Genomic DNA, 15,954 nt, shown 5'->3' with positions numbered 1-15,954 from the left:
ACTTAGGTGGGAAAACTTAGGTGGGAAAACTTAGGTGGGAAAACTTAACCTGGAAAACTTAACCTGGAAAACTTAACCTGGAAAACTTAACCTGGAAAACTTAACCTGGAAAACTTAACCTGGAAAACTTAACCTGGAAAACTTAGGTTGAAAAACTTAATTTGGGAAAAGCTGGAGGTTCCTGTGAATTCCAAGGGCTGTGTGTGCTGGGACCCAGCAAACACGGGCAGGGGACCTTCCAGCAGGGACAGGCACGGCGGGCACGGATCCAGCTGGAAAAACAGGTCACTTTTCCCTTGGTTTTGTGGGCTCAGGGAATCAGTGGAGAGTCCAAACCTGGAAGGTGGAGGAGCCCTTTGAGCCACCCACCAGGGGCCTGTTAAGGGAAGTCCTGTGGGGTCTAAACGAGCTCCGTGTTCCCTCTTCCCTCCTGTTGTTTTAATCCTTGTTGGCTCCCGGGAAGTTGGAGCTTTTTGGGTGCTTGGATCTCTTCCCATCCCAACCAGGAGCTGGTGGTTTGTCTGCTCAGCTCTTCCCAGTGTAGAGAAAAGGTTCCATTCTGCCTGGGTTCTTCCCGGTGGGAGCTGAGGGATTCCCGGGCCAGGGAACTGGAATGGCAGCACAAACTGGGCGGCCTCTAATCCACACAAACATCTGCTGCCCTGAGCTCCTCTCACATTCCAGGCTGCTGCATAAATACCCACTGTTCACTGGGAATCAGGTCAGACACAGCTCCTGGCACCTCCAGCAATGATTTCCAATGTTCCCTTCCAGCTGCTTCTCCCTGAGCAGCTCTTCTGTTTGTTCTTTCCCTCTTGCCACCATTTTATTTTATTTTATTTTATTTTATTTTATTTTATTTTATTTTTTTATTTTACTTTATTATATTTTTTATTTTATTTTATTTTATTTTTTATTTTATTTCATTTCATTTTATTTTATTTCATTTCATTTTATTTTATTTCATTTCATTTCATTTTATTTCATTTTATTTTATTTTATTTTATTTTATTACATTTTATTTTATTATATTTTATTTCATTTCATTTCATTTCATTTTATTTCATTTTATTTTATTTCATTTCATTTAATTTTATTATATTTTATTTTATTTCATTTTATTTTATTTTATTTCATTTCATTTTATTTCATTTTATTTTTTTATTTTTATTTTATTTTATTTTATTTTATTTTTAATCCCCGGCCTTCCTCTCAACAACACCCTCACAAAGTTCACCCTCAGGAGGCAAACTCACATTTCCAACTGGGAAAAAACCAAGCTGGCAGGTCAGAATTCCTTAATCTGGGCAAAGATTTGCTAAAACTTTGCTTTTCCTTGGCCCAGCAGCGTGGGATGAAAGGTCAGGTTGACTCTCCAGAATCAAATTGATTCCTCTGGATCAGAGGGAATCTGGAGGGAATCTTGGGATTAGATCCTAAAATCCTCTGAGCCAAATGCTGGAGGATCCCTGGCACAGAGGAACCCCTGGTGTCCCTCAGCAGTGCCCTGAATTCCCTGCTCCGAGGGGAGATCTGGGTGGGATCCATCCCTGCATCCATTATTCCCCGACCTCAGGACACGTTGCGAGGGTGGAAATGAAAACTCCTCCTAAACCTGGGAGCTGCAGAGAGAAGCTTTTGTGACAACACCACGTTCCCAGGGGTGAGGAGGTGCCCTGAGCTGGGGGAAGGGTTTTTTTGGGAAGGATCCTGCTGGGATTGCTGTCTGAGGTGCTGGAGAGCCATGGAATGTCAGCTGGAGACTGAGCCTGTCCCGTGGGACAGGTGATCTCTGTGCTGAAGGATCAGGGAATTATGGAATATCCTGAGCTGGGAGGGACCCCCAAGGATCATCCAGTCCAACTCCTGGCCCTGCCAAGAATTCCCCCCCATCCCTCAGAGCGTTGTCCAAGGGTTCTGGACATGTTCCCCAGGGTTTTCCTTCGTTCTTCTCCAACCCCTGCCCCTCTTTATTTAAGGAGCTGGGGCTTCATTTGTCCCCTACAAACACAGAAACATCCACAGCAACAATGCAGCAGGATTTCTGTAGAATCCTGGAATATCCTGAGCGGGAAGGGACCCCCAGGGATCATCAGGACACCCCAACAATCCCTCAGAGGATCATCCAAACCCTCCTGGAGCTCTGGCAGCCTTGGGAAATAACCATTCCATGGGGAACCTGGTCAGTGCCCACCACCCTCTGGGGAGGAAGAACCTTTCCCTGAGATCCATCCCAAACCCCCTGGCACAGCTCCACATGTTCAACAGGAGCCCAGAGGAGATCTGGAGGGAATTCCAGGAGGAGATTCTGAACATTCTCATGGCACGAGGGCCAAAGAACAGCCCAGGCAGTGCCAGGGGTCACTCATGGAACCTCCTCCTGCCTTCACCCTCTGGAATTCTGGCTCAGCATCCTCCGGGGCAGAAAACACGGATTTATTTCCCTTTCTCCAGGACATTTGTCTCTGTTTGCTCCAACCAAGTGTCTCCTGCCCCTGTGGCAGGACAGTTTTGTTATCCAGAGTGGAAACCCTGCTCAGGGAGGGATTTAACAGGATTTAACCCAGCCCAGCTCCCAGAGGGAGCAGCAGCAGCCTTTGGGGTGGGAGTTACTGTCTTTGTGAGTCCTGGGCAGGCTCAGCCCCCCCTGTTTGCTGGCACTGGGGCTCTTGGTGTGCCTGGCACCTTTGGCTGAGTGGTGGCTCTTGTTCCCTTCTCTAGATCAAGGAGATAACATTCCTGAAGAACACGGTCATGGAGTGCGACGCCTGCGGTGAGTCCCTGAGCTGAGCCCTGTGCTCCTCCAAACCCTCCGTGCCCTTTGTGTCCAAACAGGCAGCAAGATGCCAGCTGGGATCACCTCCCAGCTCCCAGAGTCACGGTTATCCCGAGGTGTCACGGGGACAATTCAATATTTGGGATGCTTTTGGCATTTTCTGCACGCAGGGACTGTTGCTCCCTGAACTTCCCGGGACCCCTTTGCAGGAGAAACTTCAAAAAGCTTCAAACCCCCGAGAATGCACAGGATCATGGAATGGTTTGGGTTGGAGGGACCTTAAGGATCATCTTGTTTCAACCCCCTGCCCTGGGCAGGGACACCTCCCACTCTCCCAGGTTGCTCCAACCTGGCCTTGGGCACTTTCAGGGATGGGGCAGCCACAGCTTCTCTGGGAATTCCATCCCAACCCCTCCCTACCCTTACAGGGAGGAATTTCTTCCCAATATCCCATCTCTCCCTGCCCTCTGGCAGTTGGAAGCCATTCCCTGTGTCCTGTCCCTCCATCCCTTGTCCAAAGTCCCTCTCCATGTTCCTTGTAGCTCCCTCAGGTCCTGGAAGGCCCCAGTCAGGTCACCCCAAAGCTTCTCTCCTCCAGGCTGAACGATCCCAGTTCTCCAGCCTTTCCTCCCAGCAGAGCTTCTCCAGCCCTTTTACCATCTTTGTTCCTCCTCTGGACTCACTCCAGCAGCTCCACATCCCTCCTGTGCCAGAGCCCCCCGAGCTGGATGGAATTATCCCGGTGGGGTCTCACCCGAGGGGGCAGAGGGGCAGAACCCCCCCTCCCCTGCTGCCCCTGCTGGGGATGATCCCGGGATTTGGGGGTTTCTGGGCTCTGAGCACACGTTGCCAGGTCGTGTCCAGCCCCTCATCCCCCAAATCCTTCTCCCAGGGCTGCTCTCCCCCATTCCCCCTTCCAGCCTTTCCCTCTTTGCCCCTGCCAGGAGCTCTTGGGGTGGCTTTGTGCTCCTGGGAATGCCCTGGGCATCCCCTGGGATGGATCCTGAGCTCCAAGTGGAAGAGAACATCCCCCCCAAGAGGCTCTGCCCTGCTATTCCTCCCGTCCCAGTGCTGCCACCATCCAGGCAGGGAGGTGGTTTACAGGGAATTCGGGAAACAGGATCATAAATTTCCCGCTATAAATCGTGCCCTCTGCTCCCCAGTAACCGTGTTTTCCCTCGGCTGGAGCTCACCCCGGTGTCTCTGGCTCGCAGGAAGCTCCTAGAGCTGCTCTGTTATTTGCCAGCACGCTCAGAGGGTGGAGCAAGAACCATTCCTGCACTTGGAGGGATTGTGCTTCTGCTGGAAAAGAGATTAACCAAAGCTTCTGGGACCCGCAGGACAGAAACACATTCATCCCCTGCAATTGCTTTAATAATAATTTGCTCATAAAACTGTCCTGAACTTTCTCTCTGTTACTCGATTTCTGCCTCCCTCGCTTGCTGTTCTGCTTTCTGGGTGTCCTCCTGTGCTCCCTCCTGCAGGGTTTGAGCCCTGAACAACATCACTCGGGGGCTTCTCTCTTATTTCTCACGAAGAGAAGCACGAGCAGGGGAGATTTTTTTCTATTTTTTTAGTGAAGATTTTGCTGCTGGCAGAGTGTTTGTTTGTTGTTTTATTTCAGTTTTTTCGTTTTTTGTTTTGTTTGGGTTTTTTGTTTTGTTTTGTTGGGTTTTGTTTTTTTTTTTTTTATGTTGAGCTTTCAAGCTGGAGAAAACAGGAGCAAAAAGTGCCCTTGGCCCCGTGGCCTGGGCTCTGGGCTGGGAGCTCAGGCTTTGGAAGTGTCCAAGGCCAGGCTGGAAGGGGCTTGGAGCAACCTGGTCCAGGTGGGAGCAGCCTGGAATGTGTCCCTGCCCACGGCAGGGGTTGGGATGGGATGAGCTTTGCTGCCCTTCCCACCCCACCCATTCCGTGATTCTGCGACTCCTGTGGCTTCTTATTTGCTTTTTGTCTCCTCTGAGTCAGAAATCTTTAAGGTCCCTTCCAGTTTAAACCCCGATTCTGTGATTTTTGGATCCCAAAGCAGGAGCTGCAGCCGCTCATCCCTCGGGAAGGGCGGGGAGGGATGTTGGATGTTCCGTGTGCGTGTGGAGCGCTGGGATACTCCGGAGACCCCCCAGGGAGGCCTCTGGCTCCGTCCTTAACATCCCTCTTGTCCCCCAGGGATGCGCCCGGAGGTGACAGGCCCCGTCATCACCGTCACACAGTTCAACAGGTGCCTCCCAAATCCCTGTTTCCCGGGAGTGCCCTGCACCGAGACCGGCTCCGGCTTCCGCTGCGGGCCCTGTCCCCCTGGATATTCCGGGAACGGGACCCACTGCACCGACATCAACGAGGTAAAAAACGGGCTGGGAGGCACAGAACTGCCTCGGTTTTCTCGGGGTGTCACGGGTTTGCCTCGTGGTTTGAAGGAGAAGCCTCTCAGCTCCTCCAGGAGCTGGAATTTCAGCGGAAATTCAGGGTTCTGTCTGTGTGGGGGGGTGTGTTATAGCCAGGCCAGCTTGGAATTTCTTTCTCCACCAAAATAAATCCTTTGGTTTGTGCCACACAGGAAGGTGAGTTTGGGAAGGCCAGAGCAGCCTCCTCTGGCCTCACAGTCCTCCGAGCTGATGAGTTGTTGGAGATAAGATTTATTATGTGTGGAATGGAATCAAATCCTTCCCAAGCAGTCCTGGAAGCAGCAAATCTCACCACACTGCTTGGATTGCTTTATTTCTGCCCTTAAATCAAACCTTGCTGGGCAGATACTCTATGGGTTTGTTTTTTTTTTTTTAGGAATTGTGGCATTCCATCAAGTTTAGGCTCTGTGTGTATGGGAAGCTCTGCTCATTAATTCCATGTGTCCATAGGACTCCCATGGTTCCCAAACCATATTCCTAAGCTCCTTGATTATTCCACCAGGCAGAGCCATCTCATCTCTGTTGCATTTCCATTTAAAAACCCGCTGAAGGGCCCATGAGAGATTTCTGGGATTGATGATAATCTGGTAGTCCAAAATATGGGAACTGCTGTATTCATGGGACCCATCTGCCAGTGCAGAGAGGAAGAATCCTGGGGAAACAATGAAGTGTGGGAGAAAATGAAGCATTCACAGCAATTTTGGAAAGACAATTTCTTCCCAGAGTGGTAAACAAACAACTGCCTTGGAGTGTTACAGGTTTGTCTCGTGGTTTATGAGGAAAAGTCTTGAGGCCCCTCCGGGAGCTGGAATTCCACGGTGTAAGGAATTGTCCAGTTCTCTGGGCTCAGAGGATTCCAGGAAGGGAAGTGTGAAGCCAGGACAGCCCCTGCCTGGGTGACTGATGCCACCTGAGGAGGATCAGTCCCGACAGTTGCTTTGTTTGACTTTGCCCGCACGAATTTTTTGGGGGGGAGAACGACCGAGGTGGGGAAAAGCCGCCGTTTTCCAGCGGAGCTTCCGCGCGTTCCTGCCTCGCTCTTTAGAGCTAAAAAACCCCACAGGAGCTGGACCTGCCCCAGCTTTTGGAGCTGCCTCCCAGCCCTGCCCACCCTCTCTCTTGTTTCAGTGCAACGCAAACCCCTGCTTCCCGAAAGTCCAGTGCATTAACACCAACCCCGGCTTCCGCTGCGACCCCTGCCCGCCCGGCTTCACCGGGCAGCTGCTCCAGGGGGTGGGACTGGCCTATGCCAGGACCAACAAGCAGGTAAGGCCCAGGAACCCTCCTGTGCCCCCTGGGAAGTCGGTCACTCTCTCCCCTCTGGCGCTGCCATCCACGAGGGACGGGAGGGGAATGTGGGATGATGCTTCGTGAGAAAGGATTCGTCCCCGGGAGGGTGGGGAGGGGGCCTGGGATGGATTTCCCAGAGCAGCTGTGGCTGCCCCATCCCTGGAAGTTGGATGTCGTGGCATCAAGGCCAGGTTGGATGGAGCTCTGAGCAGCCTGGGCTAGGGGAAGAGGTCTTTAAGGGCTTTAAGGTGCCTTCCAGCCCAACCCGGTGTGTGATTCCGTGATCCCACACGTTGGTGGGAAGACGGATGCAGGGAGAGGAGAGACGTGCCCAGGATGTCCTGACACCTCAGCCCCAAAGCCACCTGCCCTCCAAGGCCTTCCCTGAGGCTGGACAGAACATTCTGTGGCTGTGACAGCCAGGCTTTCCTCGTGTGTCCCTTCCTGCTGGGACACAGAAGAGCTCATGCAGCTGCTGCCACCCCCCCCTTCCTCCCAGCTTCCCTGACAGCTCCTGATGGATCAGAGTCAAAAACCCGGCAGCCTGGGCTTGGGGTGGAGCACAGGAGCACATTGTCCCCCTCGGGGGTGCTCGTGGGTTGGGAGCCATTCCTGCTCCGTGGATCCCCTGCTGTCCCTCCACAGGGAGGATATTCTGGCAGCAAAGTGATTTTTTCCCCCCTCTGGAGAGGGGTGAAGGAGCTTGCCCGGAGTCAGGAGCGCTGCTGGGATCTGCCTCGAGCTGGTCAGGAGGAAAACTTGCTAGCCCTGGGCTAGTAAGGTGTGCTGGGGCTTTGCTTCTGCTCCTGGTCGTGCCCAAATCCTGGGATGTGCTGTGGGGGCTGCTCAGGAATAAATTTAATGGGTGTTTGGTTCTTCCCGGGCAGGTTTGCACCGACATCAACGAGTGTGAGACCGGGGCTGCCACCAACTGTGTCCCAAATTCCATCTGCATCAACACCCGGGTGAGTGCTCAGGGACACGGAGCTGCTCCCAGGGCTGGAGCCAGACTGGGAGAGCTGGGAGAGCTGGGATTCTCCAGTCTGGGGAAGGGAAGGCTCCAGGGAGAACCTCAGAGCCCCTTCCAGGGCCTAAAGAGGCTCCAGGAGAGCTGGAGAGGGACTTGGGACAAGGGATGGAGAGACAGGACACAGGGAATGACTTCCCACTGCCAGAGGGCAGGGATAGATGGGATAGATGGATATTGGGAAGGAATTCCTCCCTGTGAGGGTGGGGAGGGGCTGGGATGGATTTCCCAGAGAAGCTGTGGCTGCCCCAGCCCTGGAAGTGTCCAAGGCCAGGTTGGAGAGACCTGGGCTAGTGGAAGATGAGCTTTAAGGTCCCTTCCTGCCCAAACCAGTCCAGGATTCCACAATTCCATGACATCACCGGATCTCCCCCGTGGATCTCCCTTCCCAGGCCTTGGGGCCTCAGTTCCCTGGGACAGTACCGGGGCCAAGGGAGGGGTGTGGGAGTCAATTCCTCTTTTGCTTTTCCCGCAGGGATCCTACAAGTGTGGGGCCTGCAAGCCGGGCTTTGTGGGGGATCAGGTGAGCGGCTGCCGGAGCCAGAGCCAGACGGGGAGACGCTGCCCCAACGGGGAGATCAGCCCCTGCCACGAGAAGGCCGAGTGCATCGTGGAGAGGGATGGCTCCCTGTCCTGCCAGGTGAGGGCTGACCTGGAGAGTCTGGGGTCTGTGTGACCTCCCAGGTTTGGGGTCTGTGTGACCCCCCGAGTCTGGGATCTGTGTGACCTCCCAGGTTTGGGATCTGTCTGAAACCCTGAGTTTGGGGTCTGTCTGACCCCCTGAGTTTGGGGTCTGACACCATCCTTCCCAGGGCTGGGCTCTGATCCAGCCCTCCCCAAGTCTGGGGTCTGGCCCAACCCCACTGTAACTGGGGTCTGGTTCATCCCTCCCTGAGACTGGGGTCTGGTCCCAACTCCCCTGGGATTGGGGTCTGGTCTGGCCCTCCTGAGGTTGGGGGTTGGTCTGACCCCCCTGAATTTGGGGGCAGGTCCATCTCTCCCCAAGGTTGGGGTCTGGTCCGACACCCTCATGACTGGGGTCTCATCCCACCTTCCAGCAGTGGGGGTCTGGTCCCACCCTCCTGAGGTTGGAGTCAGGTCCAACCCTCCTGTAATTGGGGTCTGGTCCCACCCTCCCGCAGCCGGGATCTGATCCCAACCTCCCCCGTGCCTGGGATCTGACCCCAACCTCCCCGAGGCTGGGGTTTGTTCCCAACCCTCCCTGCCGTCGGGGGTTGCCCCCTCTCCCCTTTCCCTCCCCTCGCTCTGCGGGGTCTGCCACTGCCCTCTCCTGGAGAACCCGCCTTCCCAAAACATCCCGGCCCTTCCCTGGCACCTGAGCCACAGCCACGGCTCCCCCAGCGCTCCCTGGAGAGCTCCTGGAGAGCTCCTGGCACCTCCAGATCCAGCCCTGCTCGTTCGGGGGTTTGGTTTTCCTGAAGCCCCAAAAATCTGGGGAATGTCGGGGAACATCCCACAGAGCTGAGCAGGGACAAGCCCCACTCGGCAACCTCGCAGCCGAGTCCTGCTGCTGCCTCTGCCTTCACAGCCTCGGGAGCAAGCAGAGGGTTTGGATCCGAGCTGTTTGAAAGGCTCTTGGCACCAGAAACGCCCCTCCCAGGCGGTGTTTCCCCCGCGGGGCGTTTTGCGCCCGGATTTGCGGTGTTCGGTGCCGGTTCTCACGGAAAACCCCCTCGATTTTGGAGGGACGTGGCCATCAGGGGACCACCCCCCCCCCGGGCCTCACGGGGTGTCTGTGCTGCCTTCCAGTGCCTCGTGGGGTGGGCAGGGAACGGCTACGTGTGCGGGAAGGACACGGACATCGACGGCGTCCCCGACGAGAAGCAGCGCTGCTCCGACAAGAAATGCCGCAAGGTGAGAGCGGCCCCGCCCGGGTCGCTCAGGAAATCAGGGAATTCTGGGCGATTCCCACCCGGAAAAAAAAGTGCCGGGGAGGCCTTGGGGAGTCGGGGTGAGTGGCATTCCCGGCGTTTTGTGCTCTCCTTCCAGGACAACTGCGTGACCGTCCCCAACTCCGGGCAGGAGGACGCGGACAGGGACGGGATCGGAGACGCCTGCGACGACGATGCCGACGGAGACGGGATTCCAAACGGCGAGGTTGGGGCTCTGGTGTCAGGCTCTGCCCCACCTGAAGGCACCCAGAGGTCCTGCAAGGCAGCAGCAGCACCTTTAATGTGAATTTGGAGAACGCCCAGGTCACGGCGTGACCTTTTGCTTTTAAATTCGGGTGTTCTCTGCTGCGTGGGGAGCAGGGACAGGACCCCGGGGAATGGCCTGGAGCTGTGTCAGGGCAGGGTTGGGAGGGATCTCAGGGAAAGGTTCTTCCTCCCCAGAGGGTGGTTGGGCACTGCCCAGGCTCCCCAGGGCAGTGGGCACAGCCCTAAGGCTGCCAGAGCTCCAGGAGGGTTTGGATGATCCTCTGAGGGACAGGGTGGGATTGTTGGGGTGTCCTGGGCAGGGCCAGGAGCTGGACTGGATGATCCTTGTGGGTCCCTCCCAGCTCAGGCCATTCTGTGCTTCTGAAGGCTCTAAAAACCTGCAGAGAGCAGAGAACACCCCAGAGCACTGCAGGGCCTTCCCAAACCCTGCTCCCCTGGGAATTAGGGGGGGTGTCTCCTGCTGCCATCAGGCCATCCCAGCATTCCCTGAGCAGGCAGTGACCGGGACTGAGGGCGGCAGGAGCGGCTGCAGGGAGCGGCGGCTGGTCCCAAACCTCAGCCCCCGTGTCCCCCCCGTGTCCCCCCCTGTGTCCCTGCAGGACAACTGTGTGTACACACGGAACACGGACCAGCGCAACGCCGACAAGGACAACTTTGGGGACGCCTGTGACAACTGTCGGCAGGTGAAGAACAACGACCAGAAGGACATCGACGGCGACGGGAAGGGCGACGAGTGCGACGACGACATGGACGGGGATGGTGAGAGGGGCAGGAGACCCTCCTGGGAGGTTTTTTATTTATTTATTTATTTATTATCAGGGCTTGAAAAGACTTTCCTGCCTGGAAGAGGCGTCTTTTCCCAGAGGGGTTTTCGGGTGTTTTCTCCTCCTGCGTCCCAGGGAAACCCTCCCTGGCGGGAGAGAAGGATAAATCCCTGCAGATCAGTCCTTTATCATCCCCACAGAGGGATGAGAAAAGCCCTGAGGACTCCAGGGTGGGTGGCTTTCCCCAGGCCCAGTGTTTGAAATGAATGATAATGAAGTCCAGTGTTCTCCCCTTTGGAAATAATTTTTCCTCCAGTCCTGCCACTGCCTGGAATTCCGAGGGTACCTGTGTGTTATCTCAATTCACAGCATCTCTGCTGGGCCCTTCACACGGATCCTCCCAGGCCTTCAGAGGCCTCAGAACTAATTCCTGCTGGGATTCCAGCTCAGCTCTGGGCCACACCAGTGTCCTCCCAGTTCAGCCCTCGCAGGGTTTAAACGTCTCTCCCAGGGTGGTGCTCAGACCTCCACTGTGGGACAGTCTGGGGGGTGCTTTAGGACCTGCTGATCTCCTAAGGGAGACCCTAAGGGACGTCCCTTAGAGCAGAACGTTCACAAACACTGAATTTGTTGCTTTATCACACGAGTTCACCTGTCCCGGATTTTTTGATGGATCCGCTCTGCCCCGTTTCCCAGGGATCAGAAACACAGTGGACAACTGCAGGAGAGTCCCTAACCCTGACCAAAGGGACGGGGATGGGGACGGTGTGGGAGATGCCTGTGACAGCTGCCCAACCCTCAGCAACCCAGACCAGGTACGGAACCTTCCCGGGTTTTGCCTTCCAGGTTCATTCTCCTCCCTCAGACCTGTGCCAGTGTCACCTGCCAGGGTGTTCCCTCCTGGGGACTCACCCAGAGCACCTCTGGCACATTTTGGCTGCCACCCTGCAGCACAAAAGGACGTTCCCTTGAGAGCAAACATCATCTCAGAGAGGAAGTTTTGCACTCTAGGCTCTCCCTTCCTTCCCTGTTCATCCGTGTTCGGCCACAGCAGCTTGTAAATCCCACAGAAACCTTCCCCCCTGGGCAGCTCTCCCTCTGTTCTCTCTCTTGCCTGTTCCTCCTCTTGATCTGTGGGAAATTTAAATTGTCCTTCCTTTATTTTGGCAGAAAGACACCGACCACGACCTGGTGGGAGATGTCTGTGACACCAACCAGGACAGGTGAGGCCTCGCTGCAAAAATCCCCCCTGTCTGTGTGGAATCCTGGGGGGGAAGAAGGGAGAAAAAGGGACAGTCTGGTTTGGCCTTACCCAGTAAAAAAGATTAAGAGGTTAAGAGAAGTGGAACTTTCTTCAGACCCCCCCCCAAAAAAGCAGCCAGTGGAAGGATGGACCCCTCCCTGGGTTTCCCAGCGGGAATTATTTCCGATCTGTTTTGGGTGTAACCAACACCCAGAGGCTCCTTAAAGCTGAAACCACCCAGTCCTGCTGCTCCTGCCGAGGATCCCAGCTCCTGGGAAGGTTTTCCCTGCTTGTTCCAAAGCACCTGGCAGTGGGTAACCTTTTTCCCTGCCCTTGTCTCCCTGCCAGCGACGGGGACGGCCACCAGGATTCCCGGGATAACTGCCCCACAGTGCCCAACAGCTCCCAGGTGGACACGGACAACGACGGGGTGGGGGACGAGTGTGATGACGATGATGATGATGATGGGATCCCAGATGTGAAACCCCCGGGCCCCGACAACTGCAGGCTGGTCCCCAACCCCGGCCAGGAGGACTCAGATGGTAAGGAAATGGATTCTCCTGGAGATCCACAGGGATTCAGAGCTGGGACAGGTTCAGATCCCACAGCCCTGCCATCAGGGTCATGCCTGGGAAAGTTTCTCCTCCAGAGGTGTCTGTGGGTTGAGGGGTTTCTCTGCTCAGAGCAGGAGAAGCCTCCGGGTTTCTCTGCAGCTGCCTCGGAGCATCCCAGCGCTCCAAACCTCCCCCTGCGGCGCCTGGGACTCCAAACTGAGCAAACCCGGGTGTGAGGGGCAGGAGAACCCGTGGAGAGCTCATCGCTCCTCCTCTCGTGCCCCCAGGGGACGGCGTGGGGAACCTGTGCGAGGACGACTTCGACAGGGACATGGTGATCGACAGGATCGACGTGTGCCCCGAGAACGCCGAGGTGACGCTCACGGACTTCAGGGCTTTCCAGACCGTGGTGTTGGACCCCGAGGGGGATGCACAGATTGACCCCAACTGGATCGTCCTCAACCAGGTAGGAGAGTGTCCCAGCACGGGTGGGATGCAGTTTTCCTTGGAAGGCTCTGCAGGTTTCGTGGCGCTGTTCGACAGTTCCCGGATCCTGGAGTGCTGAGGGAGGTTGGCATGTTTGGAACAGCACTAATGAGTCAACCTTCCTCTTCCTCAGGGCATGGAGATTGTCCAGACCATGAACAGCGATCCTGGCCTGGCTGTAGGTGAGGAATTCCCTTTGTCCTGTTGGAAAATCACCCCTCAGTGCAGCCCTGACGGGTGTTTCAGCCGCGACTTAACGACTCCCTCCACCTCCTACAAAACACTTTGTGTAGTAAAGAAACCCTCAGATTTCACTGGGCAAAATCCATCCCCTGTCCTGAATCCATAAAAAAAATGGATCAGCCTTCTGTCTTGGCACACAGAGGGGTTGTTCTCCCACCAGGTTACACAGCATTCAACGGGGTGGACTTTGAGGGCACCTTCCACGTCAACACGGCCACAGACGACGACTACGCCGGGTTCATATTTGGGTACCAGGACAGCTCCAGCTTCTACGTGGTCATGTGGAAGCAGATGGAACAGACCTACTGGCAGGCAAACCCCTTCCGAGCAGTAGCAGAACCTGGAATTCAGCTGAAGGTAAAGAAACCAAGGGAAAAAAAAAATCCCACGGGGGATTTTTGTGCCCTTTTCGGGAGAAGCGGCGGTGGCAGCTCCAGGCCTTCACCCACACACTGAGCAGCCTCTTCCCCACCCCAGGCAGTGAAGTCCAAAACGGGCCCAGGTGAGTATCTCCGGAATTCCCTCTGGCACACGGGAGACACCACTGACCAGGTGAAGCTGCTCTGGAAGGACCCTCGGAATTCCGGCTGGAAGGACAAGACGTCCTATCGCTGGTTCCTGCAGCACCGGCCCCAGGTCGGGTACATCAGGTGAGGGGCTGCAGAGAACTCCCCCTGCTCAGCTCAGGGGGGGGTTGGACACAAAAGGGGAGAGGAGGGACAGCGTCCTCCTGAGAGCAAATTCCACAGGGAAAATGAGCCTCGTGGAATCCCAGGACGGGTGGGGTCGGAAGGGACCTTAAAGCTCATCCAGGGACGTGGGCAGGGACACCTCCCGCTATCCTGGGGTGCTCCATCCTGGCCTTGGATGCTCTCAGGGGTGGGGTAGCCCCGTTGCCCGGGGAGGTCTCGTGTTCACAGCCCTGTTGTCCCCCAGGGCTCGTTTCTACGAGGGCCCCGAGGTCGTGGCAGACACCGGAGTGGTCCTGGACACCACCATGCGAGGGGGACGCCTCGGGGTCTTCTGCTTCTCCCAGGAGAACATCATCTGGTCCAACCTGCGCTACCGCTGCAACGGTGGGTTCCCAAACCCGAGTAGGGACACTTGGGCTGTTTTGCTTTCCAGGTTGTTCCTTCATCCCGGGGCCACCCCCAAGGCTGGGACATCCCCCAGCAGCTGCTCCTGCTTTCCACTGCTCTTCCTGCCCCTCATCCCTGCCTGTTTTCCTCTCCCCAGACACCATCCCCGAGGACTACGAGACCTTCCGAGTCCAGCAGGACTAACAGCCCCTCGACGGAGCCAGCCCATCCTGCTTCCCCGGACCCCGCTCCCGCTCTGGAATTCCATAGGAAGAACCATCAGCACGTCCTGCTGCGCCCTCACAGCACCTCCAGCACCTCTCCCTCGACAGCAACTCCCTTTTCATGCTACAAGAACCCTCTGGGAAGGGCAGAGGGGAGACAGTGAGTGTGGCCCAGAAGCCTGAGCTGCTGCAGATCCCACTGGGAAAAGATCTGCTGGAAGCCCCCCCCTGCAGCAGCCGGGATTGTTGGAGTGAGCTTAGCGTGGATGATCCCCAGGAATGTTTTTCCCCACTCCAAGTGTGAATGAATGTTTGTTCTCCTTTTCAAGACCTGCTGCAAAGCAAAGCCAGTGCCAGCGTGAGGAGGACACGGGGGGAGCAGCCTCGGCACAAAGTTGCTCGTTAAAAATAATTAAAAAAACAACAAAAAAAAGGCACTTTAAGGAGAGTATCTTTGTTCTGGGATGTTGGATAATAAATAACTAGATTCCTCCTTGGTCAGGTGTGTGTTCTTGTGCCTCCTCTGGAGGTTTTCCCTCACAGATGTGTAAGAGAGACCCCCAAAGGCTGGAATCGGTGGGACTGGGAGAGTCCAGGTTGGGAATTTTCTTGGCACCTTTTCCTGAAGAACCTCCCTCTCCTTGGCCTGCCCTCCCTGGGTCTCCTCAGAACAAGCAATGAAAGCTTTAGGCTTGGTTTGCCTCATGGAACCTGCCAGGACTCCCACAGGCAGCCGAGGAGCTGGAAAAACTGCTCCCATCCACGTCGTGGGAGCTGGGAGGAGCAGCCAAAGGGTTTCCAGAGCTGGAAACCTGGGGAGCCTTAAATCCCTTAAATCCCTGTCCCTGCCAGGTAACCAACTCCCCCCCCCCCCCCCCCCCCCCAAGCAGCACCTCAGCCTGCCTGGAGAGCCAATAAAAGCTGAATTCTGCAAGATGCTGCAGGTTCAAGGTGCTCACCATGGTAATTACCCTGAAACCTGCTCATGCTATTGGGAGAGTTGCTCCTGGTTTGGGCAGGACTGAACAGAATTCCCCCTCTGGAACGAGGCTGTGGGATGAGCCCCACACACTGGATGTGCTGCTGCTGCTGCCTGTCACCAAACAGTGGGAACACACATCTCCTCCTCCTGGAGAGTCGAGGGCAAAGGCTGCACTTGGCCAGAATTCCAGGGCAGGGTTAAGGTGGATCTCAGGGAAAGGTTCTTCCCCCAGAGGGTGGTGGGGCACTGCCCAGGCTCCCCAGGGCAGTGGGCATGGCCCCAAGGCTGCCAGAGCTCCAGGAGGGTTTGGACAACGCTCCGAGGGACAGGATGGAAGTTCCACCTCGACCTCTTCCCATGGAGGGTGGAGAGCACTGGGACAGCTGCCCAGGGAGGGCGTGGAGTCTCCCTTCCTGGAGACATTCCAAACCCACCTGGATGTGCCTCTGCTCCAGGTGACCCTGCCTGGGCAGGGGGTTGGACCAAGTGACCTCCAGAGGTCCCTCCCCACTATCCCAACCCAGCTATTCCGTGATCGTGGGATTGCTGGCGTGTCCCATGCAGGGCCACTGATGATCCTTGTGGATCCAACTGAGGATATTCTGGAATTCTAGGACTTGGGCTCCTACACACTCCAGCAGACCCCACTCCCCGTCCCAGTCCCCACACGCCACATCTTGTCCAGCCCTGCTGAGCCATGGAATTCT

The 15,954-nt window shown here is 55.9% G+C and overlaps 1 protein-coding gene across 2 annotated transcripts in view; it reads left to right on the top strand.

Moving 5' to 3' along the window:
- COMP (cartilage oligomeric matrix protein) overlaps positions 1-14,762 on the top strand; it is a 17,444-nt gene extending 2,682 nt beyond the window's left edge. For both annotated transcript variants that reach the window (XM_027664273.1, XM_027664274.1), the window contains 17 exons: positions 2,722-2,773; positions 4,940-5,112; positions 6,304-6,441; positions 7,353-7,430; positions 7,968-8,132; positions 9,263-9,367; positions 9,503-9,610; positions 10,272-10,431; positions 11,133-11,251; positions 11,607-11,659; positions 12,028-12,221; positions 12,521-12,699; positions 12,853-12,901; positions 13,123-13,319; positions 13,440-13,612; positions 13,899-14,038; positions 14,199-14,762. In XM_027664273.1, the coding sequence (XP_027520074.1) occupies positions 2,722-2,773; positions 4,940-5,112; positions 6,304-6,441; positions 7,353-7,430; positions 7,968-8,132; positions 9,263-9,367; positions 9,503-9,610; positions 10,272-10,431; positions 11,133-11,251; positions 11,607-11,659; positions 12,028-12,221; positions 12,521-12,699; positions 12,853-12,901; positions 13,123-13,319; positions 13,440-13,612; positions 13,899-14,038; positions 14,199-14,245 (2,130 nt within the window). In that variant the 3' untranslated portion in view covers positions 14,246-14,762. The remainder of the gene's footprint in view (positions 1-2,721; positions 2,774-4,939; positions 5,113-6,303; positions 6,442-7,352; positions 7,431-7,967; positions 8,133-9,262; positions 9,368-9,502; positions 9,611-10,271; positions 10,432-11,132; positions 11,252-11,606; positions 11,660-12,027; positions 12,222-12,520; positions 12,700-12,852; positions 12,902-13,122; positions 13,320-13,439; positions 13,613-13,898; positions 14,039-14,198) is intronic.
- Positions 14,763-15,954: the final 1,192 nt, after the last annotated feature.

This window comes from Corapipo altera, unplaced genomic scaffold (assembly GCF_003945725.1).
Source record: "Corapipo altera isolate COAL_440 unplaced genomic scaffold, ASM394572v1 96, whole genome shotgun sequence".
Classification (NCBI taxonomy): Eukaryota; Metazoa; Chordata; class Aves; order Passeriformes; family Pipridae; genus Corapipo; species Corapipo altera.
Note: the sequence above shows the minus strand (reverse complement) of the source record. Positions and strands in the feature narration are given on the sequence as shown.